The sequence below is a fragment of the Microcebus murinus genome, chromosome 2, assembly GCF_040939455.1.
Source record: "Microcebus murinus isolate Inina chromosome 2, M.murinus_Inina_mat1.0, whole genome shotgun sequence".
In the NCBI taxonomy this organism is placed as follows: Eukaryota; Metazoa; Chordata; class Mammalia; order Primates; family Cheirogaleidae; genus Microcebus; species Microcebus murinus.
Window position 1 is genome coordinate 74549531 of NC_134105.1, and position 19374 is coordinate 74568904.

The 19374-nt window shown below is 37.8% G+C and overlaps 1 protein-coding gene across 1 annotated transcript in view; it reads right to left on the reverse strand.

The window, feature by feature from the left end:
• DIPK1A (divergent protein kinase domain 1A) overlaps positions 1-19374 on the reverse strand; it is a 95943-nt gene that overhangs the window by 22594 nt on the left and 53975 nt on the right. The window contains exon 2 of the mRNA XM_012790924.3: positions 4732-4866. Within this exon, the coding sequence (XP_012646378.1) occupies positions 4732-4866 (135 nt within the window). The remainder of the gene's footprint in view (positions 1-4731; positions 4867-19374) is intronic.

The window sequence follows — 19374 nt, forward strand, 5'->3', positions numbered from 1 at the left end:
ACTCCTGAGCTCAAATGATCCACCCACCTTGGCCTTCCAGAATGCTAGGATTACAGGCATGAGCCACCGCGCTGGGCCATGACTGATTATTCTTTTAATTATCCTAGAAATAACAATATGTATCCCTGAATTATCAAAATCTAGGTCGGGTGCATTGGCTCATGTCTATAATCCTAGCACTCTGGGAGGCCAAAGCGGGAGAATCACTGGAGGTCAAGATTTCGAGACTAGCCTGAGCAAGATCAAGACCCCATCTCTACTAAAAATAGAAAGAAATTAGTTGGACAACTAAAAATATATAGAAAAAAGAAATTAGCCGGGCATGGTGGCGCATGTCTATAGTCTCAGCTACTCGACAGGCTGAGGCGGAAGGATTGCTTGAGCCTAGGAATTTGAGGTTGCTGTGAACCAGGCTGACACCACAGCACCATAGTCTGGGCAACAGATCAAGACTCTCTCTCTCAAAAAAAAACAACAAAAAAATGAAATCTACAGTTAACTGTAGATACTTTTACTTTTACCCTATTCTACAATATTGCAAGGACCTTAAACACTTTAATTCTGTTTATTCTTCTACCAGTTTATATGTAATTGTTATTCTAGGATATATCATATAAGTAAAATCATATAATATTTGTCCTTTTGTGTTTAGCTTATTTCACTTAATATAATTTTTTCAATATTCATCTATGTTGTAGCATGCATCAGAATTTCATTATTTTAAATGGTTGAATATTCCATTGTATGTATATACCACATTTTGTTTATCCATTCATCTGCTGATGGACAATTGGGTTGTTTCCACGTTTTGGCTATTGTGAATAATGCTACTATGAACATTGGTGTGTAGGTATCTGTTTGAATCCCTGATTTCAATTTTCTTGGTATATATACCTAGGAGTGGATTTGCTAGATCATATGGTAATCTATGTTTTACATTTTGAGAAACCTCCATACTATCTTCCTGATTCCTTTTTATATATTACAATTCTCTGTTGAAATTATCCATTGTTTAATCTATTTTCTCTACTTCCTTTCCTATTTAATTGAACATGAATATAGTTATTTTTATATCCTTTTTGAATAACTCTAATATCTGGATCATCTGCAGATCTGCTTATAGTGTCTGTGTTTATCTCTTGGTTTTTGATCATGTTATCTTGTCTTTTGGCATTCCCTGTAATTTTTTACATAATGTCTCCAGAAAGGGTTTCTCTTCCCTCTAGTAGGCAAAAGTAATGGTAGCTTATCAGCTTAACCTAATTAAGGACTATGTTGATAGTGGGTTGTAGTTCTGGTAAAGTTTAAGCTACTTATGTCCAAGGGCATAGCCCTTTAGGGTTGTTAACTGAGAGTATGGCATTGATTGGGGCTTCTTCCTCTGGCAGGTTTGTAACTCTAATCTGTATCTTGTGAGACTGCCAAAATGTCTGCCCAGCTTTTCAAAGGCTCTCCAGCAAGACTTTTAGCCTTCCATTCTGCAGAGCCCCAGGAATTGGCAAATATCCCAATGGAATACTGGCTGTATGCATGAAGTTCCCTTCATTTTCGACAAAGGCACTGCTGGTTTCTTGTTCCCAGAAAGGGCTCTTACAGAATCTGCTTCTCAGAGCCCTGCCCATGCCCAGAATCAGCAAATTCCCCCAGGGTAAAAAAGGCTACAAAAGTCAGCTCACCATTCTAAGGTTCTTTCAGTTCTCTTATTCCTGGGGTTTATCCCTACAGCGTCCTAGCTCAAAGCATGGTATACTAGGGTTCCCACCCTTTGGTTAGACCTGGACTATGTTTTTATCTCCCTAGTCCAGAAGACTGTGTAGTTCAAGTCATATGTCTTCATACAAAAGAAGCCACAATAACCAGGCTCATCTCTCTCAAATCTTATCTTCTCTCAGATCTTGATCAAGTGGTTCTTCCCTATCTTGTTAGCACTTTGAAGCTTGAAAATATACTTTTAAAATATATCCTATTTGCTTTTTAGTTCTAATCCTAATTCCTATGCAATATTAGTACTATCTTAGCTTAGTACAATTGACCTTAATACTACTATTTATGGTAGATTTTAAGAACACAATCCCAAATACAGAGTAAGTACAATTTTTTTTGAAGCCAGTCTTAGAATGGTGTATATTTAGACTTAGAAACCTTTTTCATTTGTTCAGTTTTAGTAAGATTACATTATTCTAGAATTATGTTCTGTTTACTCTCTCTCCTTTTTTTTGATACAGGATCTCGCTCTGTCACCCAGGCTGAAGTACAGTGGCATGATCATAGCTCACTGCAATCTCAAACTCCTGGGCTCAAGCAATCCTCTTGCCTCAGCCTCCTGAGTAGTGGGAATACAGACATGTGCCACGATAACTGGCTAATTTTTCTATTTTTTGTAGAGATGGGGTCTTGCTCTGGCTGGTCTTAAACTCCTGGCTTCAACCAATCCTCCTGCATTGGTCTCCTAAGGATTATTGGTGTGAGCCACTGAACCCGGCCTGTTTTCATTTCTTATAAATTAAAGGGAAGTTAAAGTACAAAATAAGGAGGCATTTCAACTATAATTTACTCATGACAGAATATATATCAATATGTGCCTTACATTTGAAGGATATTGTATCAATACAAGGTATTTAAAAGCATATCCATTTTAGTTTGGCTTAATCTCGTGGAACAGTATTTCCAAAATTACCAAATGATGTTAACAGGTCTTCCTGGAAGGGTGTAGTAGGGATGCATTTTTTTCTGATCAAGTATATTTGCTTTCTCGGAGATCCATAACACACATTAGTATATTAAAGACCCTAAGAAGTCCATAGTAAAGTCAGCTATTTATCTTGGTTTAGCCCTCGGTTTTGAAATCTATCTGAACAGGGAAATATTTTATCCATGGAATACTTACTAATGTGACCCAAGACACCTAGTTTGAGAAAAGTTGCCTACAGAAATGGAAATAAACATTTCAAATAGTTTTGGTTATTTGTCAGTTATTATAAGCAATTATATAACTCTTGCTTTCTCCTTTTCAGGGAAGGTGAACAGCTTGAGTTTTGTGGGTTTTTGTTAGCTATAGTAAACCATAGCTTCTTTTGTCAGTCTTTTCTGACATAGGATATCAGAAAGAATAGGGACTTTATAGAGAGACAGAATTAGGATCAAAGTTTGGATCCATCATCTTGGGAAAATTCTTCTCTTCCTCTGGGTCATATTTCTTTATCTGTAAAATGGACTTGGGGTGTTTCATAGTATTATTTTAAGGATTAATGAAAATGTAAAGTACTCAGAACATTGATTGGCCCCAGAAATTTCTCCTGTCTTAAAATTCCTCAAGGGTCTGGAATGGCCAACTGGAAAGGATTGACATCGTTAGACCTTGATTTGGGACTCTTCTTTACTAATTCATTCCCCCGTTTCTTATATTAGTAATTTCTCTCCTTTTTTTTTTTTTTTTTTTGAGACAGAGTCTCACTTTGTTGCCCAGGCTACAGTGAGTGCCGTGATGTCAGCCTAACTCACAGCAACCTCAAACTCCTGGGCTCAAGCAATCCTCCTGCCTCAGCCTCCCGAGTAGCTGGGACTACAGGCATGAGCCACCATGCCCAGCTAATTGTTTTTCTAGATATGTTAGTTAGCCAATTAATTTCTTTCTATTTATAGTAGAGACGGGGTCTCGCTCTTGCTCAGGCTGGTTTCGAACTCCTGACCTAGAGCAATCCGCCCGCCTCGGCCTCCCAGAGAGCTAGGATTACAGGCGTGAGCCACCGCGCCCGGCCGAGTAATTTCTCTCTTGCCCAATTAAGAGACTGTAACATTCCCGGGGAATAATGGTTTTTTAATTTTGACTGACAGAGTACCCAGTATTAAACTGATATTTCTTTTCTTAGAATTTTGGGAGCTTCAGATGTCCTTGTCTTATCTTCCCATGCAGCTAGCACCATAATATTTAACTTATATTACTGTAATTACTCATTTCTTTCCTGCTCAACTGTAAGTTTTGTAAGGTTAAAGACATCCTATTCCCTGCTATATGCACATACCTAGCACCACTGGCCTGGGTAAAGAGTAACCATTCAGTAATTGTAGACTCTTTAATAAGTGAATAATTGGGATTCTCCAAATCATTATTATTAAAAATATAATTATGAGATGAAGTGTTTTAATATTATTTATATTGGAAGGTATGGGTAAAAAACAAGGAGTTAAATTTACTTCAAATCCTTAAACATTTAAAATATTAATGCTATGGAACCAATAATCACTATTAGCAATCTTGGACGGATTCGGTGATTTTCCTGAGATATGTCCAATCATTAAGATGAAAGTTAAATAATCAATACATTTACATGTTTTTTTGATAAATTTTGATATTCAAGAATGATTCCATTTATATAAAAGATGTATCCTAAAAAAGTTGCCTATAAATAATACTCTACACATTAAAAAAAAATCTCATTAGAATAAACTAAACTTCAAATTTATTTAAAAAACAAAAATCCTTCTTTGTAATGAGGATGCTCCCACACTGACTTATCTATATTATATACTTAAAATTCTGAATACTTGAATTTTCCAAGTGGGGGAAACTCCAACTAATTTGGTCGTATCAAAAAGCTAAGAAGTTGAGCATAATTCTAATGTCAAATTAACTTCAATTTTTGAAAATACTTATTAGTAAATACAGTAAGTAGTAAATATAACATTTTATTAACAGACTTTTCAGTAAACTAGGAAATTAAAAATACTTACTATTATTTTCTTGCAGTCCTTTCCTCTGCATAATTCTGTATAGGTAGAATACTGCACATAAATAATCCAGCTTCCAACAAAAACCACCAACCAGGAAAAGAAAAGATATTTCATCCGCACATATGAGAAGCGAGCCTGTGAGTAAAAGAACACATAACAATCATTCAATCAACACCAAGTCAGCATTTACTGTCCTAGAACGTGATTTTCTCCTCCTCCTTGGAATAACTCAATATATATTCTAGGCTTTCATATGTCAATTCTAGAACAAAGTGTACTTTCACCGAGTCCGAACAGCACTGGGCTTAGAAAAGGAAGCTCCTTGGTCCTGCCAAGGAAAAGAGGAACAAAATATCCTTTAAGATGTATAACCTTTCAAATACCACCACCATCAAAAGCTATTTATTAAGCACAAGCACGTGTACCATGCTACCCTGAGTACCATGTAAGATCAGGTAGAAAGACACAACTCCCATTTATTGGGAGCTTACAAAAGACTGTTTCACATAAAAACCTTAAAGGTCTTTATGAATAATTATGACAAAAATAATTTTATTTTAAAGAAATAAGAACAGGGAATCTGGTTATTTATCTCATGTCTCATAGTGACAACCAGAATAAGAAATTAAACTCCACAGTCATTCCCATTTACCTATTGTATTCACCTGGGCTTTATGTTCTTTCTATTCAACTAACCAAATCTTTCACCTAATACACATTCTGGAAATGGTCTTCCAGAATGTTACAACTGTTAAAGGAGAAATGACTGGAGAAGAAGGGTTAAGATATATTAAGAATAAATTACTCTTTGCATGTCAATTTATAAAGCCACACAATAGGACCCTCTTTGCATTATTTTGCTCCCAGTGCTCTGGTATCTAACTGCAACTTGGACTGGTTGTGCCTTTTCTCCATCAACCACATATCAAACAGTTTAACAAAAGTAACAGCTGGTCAAGATAATTTGACATTTATTTTTTGAGTCTGGAGCTCCAATGGTCTGGTTTTATAAACAGTAGAATTGAGGACTATGAAGAGAATTGAGCAGAATAAATTAAAGATATGTAAACAAACAATGAAAAGCTAGTTTTGCTTTTACAATCACAAGCCAGTTTCTCACACTGGGAAACAGTAGGATACTGTGAGCACTGTGAGCATGCAAAGAAAGCAGAAAGAGATGAAAGAAACATAAGTGCACCTGCAGAAGACAATGAGTACAAAGGAAAAAGAGACTCAGGAAATACTGAATTCTGTTGGCCCTTTCTGTGGTTTAGATATCTTTGTGAGGTTAACAGATGGTGAATCCCAGTACCAAAAAGCTTGAGTATAATGAATTCACAGTTAAATAATAGGTCTTTGAGCTTTATTATTAAAATTAAAAAGTGCCTTTAATGCAAAATATTTTTTGTATAGCTCTCAATGAACTCAGTAAAAAGAAAATTCAGATAGAACTACAGAATTAATCACATAAATGACAATGGAGTATATACCAAGGGGTTTGTTTGAGACATGTAAGATTACTTGGCCCTAATACAAGGTCTGGTCATCAGACAGAAATTGACATGTACTAGTATTTGACTACTACTAGTATGAGCCTAATTGACTAGTATTAGGATGAGCCTAAATAAGATTAAATGATATAAGGCCTACAGAACATAAGCACATTGCTGAGCACATAGTAAATACTCCACAAATGTCAGTTAAATCAATTTGCAAGTCACTGAGCAAGAGCTCAACAACACTGTCAGTGGCTATCACCTTTTTCTTAAACTTGCCAAAAAGAAAACTGAATCTGAATCTGATCAAGTCAGTTTACAAGAAATACAGAAGACAGAGGAACACAAATGACACTTAAGTAAATGACACTATGAGAATACAATCAGCAAACTCCAGGCTGTGGGAAACACTGAAATACAAACAATCTAGTTTCTTAACAAATAAATTATAAGGGGGAGGAGGAAGATGGGGAAACTGAAAGATTAAAAAATACTCATGAAATATATCAAATAATTTTACCATGTGGGTCTTTTTGAGTCTTGATTCAAATGAAAAATGTTTAAAAAATGAGATAATTGAAATTTTGAAGAATTACAGGATACTTGATGTTAAAGGATTATTTTAATTTTGTAGGTGTGATAATGGTTCTGGGGTAATATTTAAATATTTTGCTTTTCTCTTTCTCTCAAGTAGCTACATTTTTCTATTTCTTCTGGCAAATGTTTAAACTGAAGAACATCCTGTGAACTGGTTTGCCCAATGGATGACTGCTTGTCATGATAAAGAATGCCAAAAATTCTGGAGAGGAAGTTAGATTAATGATGTTCCAGGCAGGGCTCTGGGCATCACTTGCTGTAGACATAATGAGAAAAACAGTGAAACACATTTTTATTCCAGCATGCCATGGAAAATTGCTGTGATTTGGGGGTAACACAAAATAGCAAAAGGACCTTCGTGTATCCTTTAATATCTGTAGATCCTGCAGCCTTACGTTTTAACATAATGATTGCAGAAAGAAACAACTGTAAATTACATCTGTAGCTATTAACTAATTTTATTCCCATGTGGCTCTCACTAAAATGTTTCTAGTGGTCTGTTCTGTACCAATTACCTAGACAATCTTATCTTTGATTAAGAAATGTAGCCTGACCTTTTTATTTATGCTGAACTATCTGAAATTACTGCCTAGCAGCTTTTTAAATATGCATATTGGGACCTAGCTATTAATGGTATATTACTTTATTCCAAATTATGCCCTGGAAAAAGCATGATAAGAATATTAGTAAATGCACCATGGCAGTGACTCTCAACTGAAGTCAATTTTGCCTCCTACGGCTGTGGTCTCCAACCCCTGGGCTGTGGCCGGGTACCTCTGTGGACGGTTAGGAACCTGGTCATGCATCATCACCTGAACTCCACCCCCCACCCTCGTCCCCCAACCCCCTCTCTGCCCCCAGCTACCCCTCCGCACCACTGCACCCCCTGCACCTCTCCATCCCCCAGTCTGTGGAAAAACTGTCTTCCATAAAATCGGTCCCCGGTGCCAAAAATGTTGGGGATCACCCTTAGGGGCAGCTGGCAATGTCTGGAGACATTTTTGGAATCACCAGTAGAGACTGCCACTGGTATCTTGTTGAGCCAGAGATGGTGCTAAACATCCTATAATATGCAGTATAGCTCCCTCACAACAAAGCATTATTAGGCCCAAAATATCCATGGTGCTGTGTTGTGAAATTCTGCATTATGGTTACACAATAAAGTGAAAACAAAACTTAAGAGGTTGAAAGAATAAAATTTGCATGACATTATTATTTTATTTTAAATTAGCTTTTATGTATAAACTATTACTAATTTTAAAAATATAGTAACATCTGTCTGGAAATAACAGAAGCAGTTCTTTATGACTAAAGTAAATAATCATCAATTTTATTGTAAAAAAATCATCAGAGATAGAAAATATATACATGATGGCACAAACTTTACCCATTTCACTCTAAATAACAGTGATAAATTTTCTCCTTTTTTGTATTGTTTGATCTTGATGCAGAAAATGTTGGGCGCCGGGTCGCGGCTGATTGCGCCTCCCTGTAGTTCCGCATCTTCGGGGGCCAGTGCTGCGCGTGGCCAGTTAGAGGCACGCTGCTAGGGCCGGGCCCGCAGCACACAGCCGCCCCGACACCCGAGTGCTGGAATGCCCCAGGCCCTCGAGCTACGGCCTGTTTCTGGCCATGCTGCTTGCGTGATCCTGATTGGGTAATTTTTGAATCCCACTGTTTTAGGTTGGATGTTAAGGCTTGTTGTTGATTGAATGTTAAAGCCTGTTGCTGATTGGATGTTAAAGCTTGTAGTTGATTGGATGCTTCTTGAGCCCTACCAAGGGTATAAAAGCAGGGGCAGAAGGGCAGGAAGGGGGAGAACATTGGAAGAACATTGGAAGACACGAAGAGAGCTGTGACACTAGGTGTGCTGAGCCTGCTTTAGAAGAATAAAGGCTGTTCTGTTCTCCGACTCTTCGCGTGCCGCTCAGTTCTTTCCCCGGTCAAATGAATAAGAGCTATACCAAGAGTGTAACACTAGCTCTACACACTGCCGCAACAATCTCATTGTGATAACTTGTTTTATTTTTTTATTTTTTGAGACAGAGTCTTGCTTTGTTGCTCAGGCTAGAGTGAGTGCCGTGGTGTCAGCCTAGCTCACAGCAACCTCAAACTCCTGGGCTCAAGCAATCCTCCTGCCTCAGCCTCCTGAGTAGCTGGGACTATAGGCATTAGGCATGCGCCAACATGCCTGGTTAATTTTTTGTATATATATTAGTTGGCCAATTAATTTCTTTCTATTTATAGTAGAGACGGGGTCTCGCTCTTGCTCAGGCTGGTTTTGAACTCCTGACCTCGAGCAATCCGCCCGCCTCAGCCTCCCAGAGTGCTAGGATTACAGGCATGAACCTCCGCCCTGGCCTGTGATAACTTGTTTTAAGACAGATCTGAAAATCTTTGATCTTGTTTATATAATTTTACATTAAGTTTTTAAAATAGGCAAAAGAGGCAACACCAAAATTTAGCCATTTGGCCGGGCGCTGTGGCTCACGCCTGTAATCCTAGCTCTTGGGAGGCCGAGGCGGGCGGATTGCTCAAGGTCAGGAGTTCAAAACCAGCCTGAGCAAGAGCGAGACCCCGTCTCTACTATAAATAGAAAGAAATTAATTGGCCAACTGATATATATATAAAAAAAAAAAAATTAGCCGGGCATGGTGGCGCATGCCTGTAGTCCCAGCTACTCGGGAGGCTGAGGCAGAAGGATCACTCAAGCCCAGGAGTTTGAGGTTGCTGTGAGCTAGGCTGACGCCACGGCACTCACTCTAGCCTGGACAACAAAGTGAGACTCTGTCTCAAAAAAAAAAAAAAAAAAAAAAAAAAAAAAATTTAGCCATTTAAAACTACTTCTATTACTTAACTGTTTTTCATATTAACATCTTTCATAAACATACAAAGCACAAAGTCCCATTTACTTCACCCCTAAATACTCCATATACAGATGTTAATTTTGAGGACTAGGAGAAAAATATATATTTTTACTTTTGCCTACAAATATTTTGCTTAACATATTTATTGACTTGAATGCTCAGAAAATGTAAAAAATTGATAAGGTTATGACTTACAAAAGCTCAAATACAATTATTCTGTCATTAATAGAAAAAGCCTGGAAACGTGTTTGCCTTTTTTATTCAATTTTTTCAATTGCCAGTTATTCTGCAATAATCTTCAAAAACATATTTTTCTTATTGTTACAGTGATAACATTGTAGCTCGCTGACTTTTATAGCATTATTTAGGAGAAATCTTGTTTAAAAACACTAGTTAAAATTATTTACTCATATCCTCAAATACAACTTTTGCCATTGTCTTTAAATAAATTCCAGATATTTATAGTAATAATACTTTTGAAAAACATGCTAGCTGTATAAAACAGAAACATCAAGAAACCATTTAATAGGGTAGATATTTTCATGCACATCTCAACACATTAATTAAACTTTATTTGGATTGGATCCTATACCCTCAATAAAGGGTGTCTCACTGCCAGTTGGAGGGCTACTGGAAAACCATTAAGATCTAAATGTATCAAATTTAAACTGTTCTAGTGATAATTTTCCAAAACATCAAGAGACAGCTATAGTATAGCAATCAAAGAAAAACAAAAAAAAAGAACGTTTATGTCATTCCAAGCATGAAAAATGCTGAATTTTAAAATTTAAAATAATGAAAAGGTCTTAAAAAATGTCTGTCCTCCCCAGCTTCTTTGAGCATCAAAAATGCTTTTTTATGACAAAACTTTCAATAAGAACTCCTTGTCAAAGGGCATTAGTAGTCTACTGGTCAGAGTTTTAGCACCTCTTTGTAAGAGGTGAATTTTCACATTTATAGAAAGAATCCTAGTTGTTCTGTGATCAACAACCTAAACATTTTATTTGCATGAGCATATTTTCTGATTTGATTTTATGAATACTTTAGAAATAAGGTTTCAACAAGGAGCAGATAATTTTCACCTGTTTCACTAAATGCTGATTCCTATTTCTTATGCTTAGAAGCTGACATCATAAAAATGCCAAGAACACCTGGGGAATTAATTGCATTGGGGTGATTCTCCAGCCTGTGACTAGGCTCAACAGTAAAATACTATTTCAAAGAAGTGTCAGAGTATTGGAATATGCTCATGATATATTGAGTGGAAAAAAAAAAAAACAGGTTTCAAAATCACATATATGGCATGTTTCCAATTCTGTAATCCCAGCACTTTGGGAGGCTGAGGCTGGAGGATTGCTTCAGACCAGGAGTTTGAGACCAGCCTGGGCAACATATCAAGACCCTATCTCTACAAAAAAATTAAAAAATTAGCCAGTGTTGCAGTGTGTACCTGCAGTCCTTGCTACTTGGGATGCTGGGACAAGAGGATCATTTGATCCCAGGAGTTTGAGTTTGTAGTGAGCTATGATCATGCCACTGCACCCCAGCCTGAGTGATGGAGTGAGACCCTGTCTCTAAAAAACTAAAAAGAGAAAGTCACTAACAAACTTTAGAAACTGCAAGGAAATAAAACAAAATGTCAAGGGTAGCTATCTGAAAATGTCAAGAGTAGTGGTATTATGGATGATTTTTATTTTTCTTCTCTATTACACAAATTTCCTATAAAGAATAAGTATTACTTTCTTAAACAGAAAGAATTATATATTTGTGTATATATATGTTTAATGTACATATTTTAAAATATATCTCTAGGATCTAGAAGTCTCTTGATTGCTTTCAAAATTTTTTACTGTGAAATATATAGAATTGTTTAAAATATATAAATATAGCTTGGATTATAATTATAAAGCACATACCTATGTAACTATCACTTGGGTTAAAATATAGAATTTTCTAGTACTTTCATTGACCACCATCTTCCCTTCCCCAATAAAAATTTAATTAACATGTTCCTAACTTCTATGATAATCATTTATGTGTTTTTATTTTTTTATTTTTATTTTATTATTTATTTATTTTTTTTGGTCAGAGTCTCACTCTGTTGCCCAGGCTAGAGTGAGTGCCATGGCATCAGCCTAGCTCACAGCAACCTCAAACTCCTGGACTCAATCAATCCTCCTGCCTCAGCTTCCTGAGTAGCTGGGACTACAGGCATGTGCCACCATGCTCAGCTAATTTTTTCTATATATTTTTAGTTATCCAATTAATTTCTTTCTATTTTTAGTAGAGAGGGGGTCTCGCTCTTGCTTAGGCTGGTTTCAACTCCTGACCTTGAGCGATCCTCCCGCCTCAGCCTCCCAAAGTGTTTGGATTACAGGCGTGAGCCACTGCGCCCGGCCTATGTGCTTCTATAAGTAGTTTAACCACTCATCATGTATTGCTAAAATGTAGAGTTTGATGGTGATTGCTCTTGAACTTTATGTAAATAGAGGCACACACAATGTATATTCTATTTTGACTTGTATCCTTCTGTCAGCATTATATTGTGAGATTCATTCAGGCTGATGCATATAGCCAGTTTGTTCCTTTTCTTTTTCCTTCTTTTTTTGAAACAAAGTCTTACTATATTGCCTGGGCTAGAGTGCAGTAGGGTGATCTAGCTCACTGCAACCTCAAACTCCTGGGCTCAAAGTGATCTTCCTGCCTCAGCCTCCCAAGTAGCTAAGACTACAGGTACATGTCATCATGTTTATTTTCTTTATTGTGGATTAATATTCTACTGATTTTTTGGTGGCAATCCTTTTAGTTTTATACACAACCAATATAAAAATTTACCTCTAGCCGGGCGCGGTGGCTCACGCCTGTAATCCTAGCTCTCTGGGAGGCCGAGGCGGGCGGATTGCTCAAGGTCAGGAGTTCAAAACCAGCCTGAGCAAGAGCGAGACCCCGTCTCTACTATAAATAGAAAGAAATTAATTGGCCAACTAATATGTATATAAAAAAATTAGCCGGGCATGGTGGCACATGCCTGTAGTCCCAGCTACTCGGGAGGCTGAGGCAGAAGGATCTCTCGAGCCCAGGAGTTTGAGGTTGCTGTGAGCTAGGCTGACGCCACGGCACTCACTCTAGCCTGGACAACAAAGCGAGACTCTGTCTCAAAAAAAAAAAAATAAAAAAAAAAAATTTACCTCTCTCTTTAAGCTCTGCCAAAAAAAAAAAAAATACCAAAAACCATAATATGGAGTTGCATTCTGTACCAGGCACCCCATGAAACACTCTGTGTATCCCATATATTCCCTGCACTGTTCCTAAAAATCATGGACTTAGAAGGTTTGAAGGACTGTGAAAATATACAGGGGCTGTCTGGAAAGTATCCAGCCATTGTAAATATAATGAGAATGATTACGTGGCTGGATACTTTCCGGGCAGCCCTCCTATAGTTCAACCACATGCTGATGTGATATTAGGCTTAAAATGATTAAACAGTTTTGGCTCTAAGTCAGCTGTGCCAGGAGGAAGTCTAAAGGCTTTACACAGGAAATGTCATAGACATGTCCTGGGGTGGGTACAATTTTAGTTCTTAGCCAATGAGGAAATAAGTGACTTTTCTTGGCAAAAGCAGAAGACTACAATCCTTCTCTTTGCTGCTGCTTTAGTGGACACAGGCCAGGCACAGGCCATGTTAAAGAGAGCTTCAAGGCCAAGAAAACAGATAAAAGCCATCCCCAGGGTCATAAAAGAAAGCATACAAATGGCTTTTAATGAACAAGTAAATAGCCTGCATTTTACAGAGCATATGGGAGGAAGGTATAGCCTCCATTATCAGTCTACATAAGAGTCATATTAGCATTTGCTACTACACATGAAAAGAACTCAATCATAGGGTTCTTCAACATACCAATGCAGAAGGAAAAGGTTAAGAAAACCAAGTGTTCTGATTTTCTATTGCTGTGTAACAAACCATCCCAAAACTCAGAGTCTTAAAACAACAATCTATTTATCTCTCATTGATTCTGAGGGATGAATGGATTCAATGTGGCAGTTCTCAAATCTTTAAGTTTCTCATGCATTTGTAACTAGGGCTGGGGTCATCTGAAGGACTGACTGGGTTGGATATACAGATGGTTTCTTCAGTCACATGTCCAACCCCTCAGCTAGTGGCTGGAACAGCTTTATGTGGCTAGCTGGACTTCATCAGAGCACAGTAGTGTCAAGGAAGTCAGATTTCTTACATGATAGCTGACTTTTCTTTTCTTTCTTTCTTTCTTTCTTTTTTTTTGAGACTGAGTCTCTGTTGCTTGGACTAGAGTGCCATGGTGTCAGCCTAGCTCAGAGCAACCTCAAACTCCTGGGCTCAAGCGATCCTTCTGCCTCAGCCACCCAAGTAGCTGGGACTACAGGTATGCGCCACCATGCCCAGCTAATTTTTCTATATATTTTTAGTTGGCCAATTAATTTCTTTCTATTTTTAGTAGAGACAGGGTCTTGCTCTTGCTCAGGCTGGTTTTGAACTCCTGACCTTGAGCAATCCGGCTGCCTCGGCCTCCCAGAGTGCTAGGATTACAGGTGTGAGCCACAGTGCCAGGCTGATAGCTGACTTTTCACAAAGCAAGTGTACCTAGCCAGCAAGATGGAAGCTGTATTATTTCTGCAGCATTCTTTTGGTTACACAGGGCCAGCCCAGAATGAATGTAGGAGAAGGACTATGAGGAGGCACGGTTCACTGAAGGGTCATCTTTGGAGACCAGCTGTCACTCTAGGAATGGAACAGCACAGCAGGGTTTGGGAGTAAAGAGAAAAGCAGTGTGGACATCTCAGCCAGAATAGAGACAATTTTCTTGGCCATTCTGATTAAGGGTTCTTCCTTCTGACTTAGTAGAGAAGAAATAGAAGTTGCTACTAGAATCCATTAATAGTATTTGTAGTTGTTTATATTTATGCTTAAGTTGAATGAATATAATTTCATTCCATATCATGGGTTTAATAACTATCAATAAATCTTTTGCTTAAATACACAGAGACCCAAGTTAAAGATTCCTTGAGATGTGGTTATAATAGGATACATGTTAACTTATTATTTTAGTTAAGATTCTGGCTTTTCCTCTTGGCCAGGCACAGTGGCTCACACCTGTAATCCTAACACTTTGGGAAGCTGAGGTGGGAGGGTCATTTGAGGCTAGGAGTTGGAGACCAGCCTGAGCAAAAATGAGATTCCATCTCTACAAAAAGCAGAAAAATTAGCTGGACATGGTGGTGTGTGCCTGTAGTCTCAGCTACTTGGGAGACTGAGACAGGAGGATCACTCGAGCCCCAGAGTTTGAGGTTGCAGTGAGCTCTAATGATGCTACTGTACTCTAGCCCAGGCAACAGAGCAAGACCCTGTCTGGAAAAAAAAAAAAAAAAAGATTCTGGCACTATATTGAGTAAATCAGATATCCACTTTCCCTTTAATAGGCTTAACATAACATACTGGATCTAGACCTTACAAAAACATAAAATAGCAACATGCAAAGTTTTTTCTTTGACCCTATATATAGGAAGAGAGGATACATGCAAAATTTTGATGGGACTTCTAATTGGCACTTAAATTCACTAATGATTCAATCTGAACTTAGAGGTTAAAATACACAGTCCTTTTATACTTCAGATTTAAAAGCATATTTTTTCAGCTAGATAAATGGGTCAAAAAACAACAACAACAACAAAAAATAAAAAATAAAAGCATATTTTAGGGCAAAATTTATATGGAGTAGTTTCTTCTAAGGTTGTATAACCTAATTAGTACAACAATTTAAACACAGCTTAGACTTCTGGAGTATCCAGAAGCCAACTGATTAAAATTTAGATAAAACTTGATTATTGTAAAGGGTTTTTAAAAAATAAATTAACTTTAATTGCCAATATTCTGTGAGATTGATGAAGGAGGCAGCAGGGTTCTGAAGCTTCATTTCTCAGTCTTTAATTATGTCACTTCTAGTTTCAATTAAACATTGAAACCTAATCACCTTTTGACATATAAGTAAAGCAGATGTGTATGTCCAAACAATGGGTTGGCCAGGGAAAGGGTGGAAGAGATTGTTCACCTCAGTGCATCAGCATTCTTTGTATCACTGAAAGGACTGTGGTCGCTCAGGGAATATTGACCCAAGGATACTGTTCACACAACCTGAAAGTTGGTGAGGACATGCTATTCCCATTGGTTAGTACCCTGACATAGATTTCCAGGAGCCCTAGAATGGGACAACTTTTCTTTAACATAAAAAAACAACAGGATCTGGCTGGGCACGGTGGCTCATGCCTGTAATCCTAGCACTCTGGGAGACCGAGGCGGTTGGATCGCTCAAGGTCAGGAGTTGGAAACTATCCTGAGCAAGAGCAAGACCCTGTCTCTACTAAAAATAGAAAGAAATTAATCGGCCAACTAAAAATATATATAGAAAAAAATTAGCCAGGCATGGTAGCACATGCCTGTAGTGCCAGCTACTCGGGAGGCTGAGGCAGAAGGATTGCTTGAGCCCAGAAGTTTGAGGTTGCTGTGAGCTAGGCTGATGCCACGGCACTCTAGCCCGGGCAACAGAGTGAGACACTGTCTCAAAAACAAACAAACAAACAAACAAACAAACAAACAAACAAACACAGGATGGAAAGTGTTCATCTAATCTAATTGCCACCCCTGAAAGTAAGCCCTTAATTTGTTAAACAATTAAAACATAGCAGCATATAAAATAACTACATCACAGCAGCTCTAATAGAAGAGTACTCAATGAACCCAGTTTCTATTTTTTTTAAATCAAAATACTTTAATACCAGATAACAGTACATGCCCAGTGAAAAAAATATGAACAAATAATTATATTTAAAAAGGTAAATAACCTAGTTTGATATATTCCTTTGCTAGTTGTTTTCCATGTATGTGCATATATAAAATATATTATCTTTTAAGAAAAGTTGGAAATCACATGATAAATATAGCTTACTTTTTTTTCACTTAACATAAACATGTTGCTGTGTCATTAAGTAGTCTTGAGATTTTAAAAAATGTGATATTTAAATGGATACACAATATTTTATAGTATGGGTATGTCATAATTTATTTAACCTTATCTCTGTTGTTGGGCATTTTTATTATTTCCAACATTGTGCTATTATAATAGTAATAGCAAATAACAATATCCATAAAATATTATTTTCATTAGTGCTACTCTGTACCAGGAACTGTTATAGACACTTTTTTTTTTTTTTTTTTTTGAGACAGAGTCTCGCTTTGTTGCCTGGGCTAGAGTGAGTGCCGTGGCGTCAGCCTAGCTCACAGCAACCTCAAACTCCTGGGCTCAAGCAATCCTTCTGCCTCAGCCTCCCAAGTAGCTGGGACTACAGGCATGCGCCACCATGCCCGGCTAATTTTTTTCTATATATATTAGTTGGCCAATTAATTTCTTTCTATTTATAGTAGAGACGGGGTCTCGCACTTGCTCAGGCTGGTTTCGAACTCCTGACCTCGAGCAATCCGCCCGCCTCAGCCTCCCAGAGAGCTAGGATTACAGGCATGAGCCACCGCGCCCGGCTTGTTATAGACACTTTTTATGTGTTAATTTACTTAATCCTCATAAAAACTCTATAAGCTGGTACAGTATACTAGTCATGGGTTGGAAAACCATAGCCCACATGCCAAATCCAGTCTGCCACTTAGTTTTGTAAATACCATTTTATTGTAACACAGTCAACCCATTAATTGATATGTTATCTAAGGCTACTTGCATGATGTAATGGCAGAGTTGAGTGGTTACAGCAGAAACTGTATGGCCAGCAAAGCCAAAAATCTTTACTATCTGGCTCTTTACAGAAATAGTTTGCTGATCCGTAGATTGTTCAGCAAATGCTCATTCCCTCCCTCTGCCTCACCTTCCCTGCCTCACTGATGTTGGTCTCAGCCATGTGACTTGCTTTGGTCAATGTTTGTTAGTAAATGTGATGCAAAGGAAAGTATGCAATTGGACTTGCCCTCTTCCACTTCAGACATTGCCAGCAGTAGAACAGGTCCTTGGTAGTTTATTGATCCAATAATAGTAAGTAACACTATAGCCCACCAGATTGATGTTCTGGAGCCAAGCCCAGCCTAGAGCAGCTGAACTCCAGCTGACTTGTAGAACTGTGAGAAATAAATGTTTATTGTATGTCACTAAGTTTTGGGGATATGTGTTATGCAGCACTGCTGTGGTAACTAACTGATACTGGAGGGGACTACTATTAACCTTTAACAAGAACCATATGAATAGGGGACTATTCCTCATTTTACAGATGGAAAAACTGAGAAACACACAGAGGTGAGGCCATACTAGTCATTACAAGGAGAACCAGGATTTGAATTGGGGCAACCTGGCTTCAGAGCCTGTACTTGTTCTACTTTACTGCCTACTGTATTGAATACATAAAAATTTCCTTGAGGTTTTTTTTAAACAATCTAGTATAGAACACTGTTTTTTTCCCCTATCATCTCAAATATTTACCATTTCTTTGTATTAGAAACATTCAAAATCCTTTTAGCCATTTGAAAATATACAATAAATTGTTAATATAGTCACACTACAGTGCCAGAACACTAGAGCTTATTCCTCCTATCTAGCTGTACTTTTGTATCTATTAACCAACCTTTGTCTATGCTCTTCTTTCCCTTATCCTTTCCCACCTCTAGTAACCACTATTCTGCTTTCTGCTCCTATGAGATCAATTTTTTTAGGTTCCACATATGACTGAGATCATGCAGTTTTATCTTTCTGTGCCTGGTTTCTTTCACTTAACATAATGTCCTCCAAGCAAATCTATGTTGCTGTGAATGACAGAATTTCATTATTTTTATGGCTAAATGATGTATTCCATTGTGTATATACACATTTTCCTTATCCATTTATCTGCTGACAGACATATAGGTTGATTGTGTATCTTGGCTATTGTGAACAGTGCTGCAATAAACATGGGAGTTCAGACATCTCTTCCACATACTGATTTCCTTTCCTTTGGATATATACCCAGTAGTGGGATTCCTGGATCATGTGGCAGTTCTATTTTTAGTTTTTTGAAGGAAACTCCATATTGTTTTCCATAATGGCTATACTAACTTATATTCCCACCAACAGTAAATAGTAGTTCCCCTTTCTCCACATTCATGGCAGCATTTGTTATTTTTTGTTTTTTTGATAATAGCCATTCTGACTAGGGTGAGATGATACAACATTGTGGTTTTGATTTGCATTTCCCTGATAATTACTGATGTTAATCATTTTTTCATGTACATGTTGGCCATTTGTATTTCTTCTTTTGAGAGATGTTTATTCAGCTCATTGGTCCTCTTTTTTTTTCTTAAGATAGAGTCTTGCCCTGTCACCCAGGCTAAAGTGCAGTGGCATCAGCCTCGTTCACCTCAACCTCAAATTCCTGACTCAACCAATTCTCCTGCCTTAGCCTCCCAAGGAGTTGGGACTACAGGCAGATCCCACCATGCCCAGCTAATTTTTTAATTTTTTGTAGAGGTGGGGTCTCACTCTTGCTCAGGCTGGTCTTAAACTCCTGGGCTCAAGTGATTCTCTTACTTCTGTGTCCCAGAGTGCTAGGATCATAGGTGTGAACCACTGTGCCTGGCCTCATTTGCTCATTTTTTAATCGGATTTTTTTTTCTTTTTGCTGTT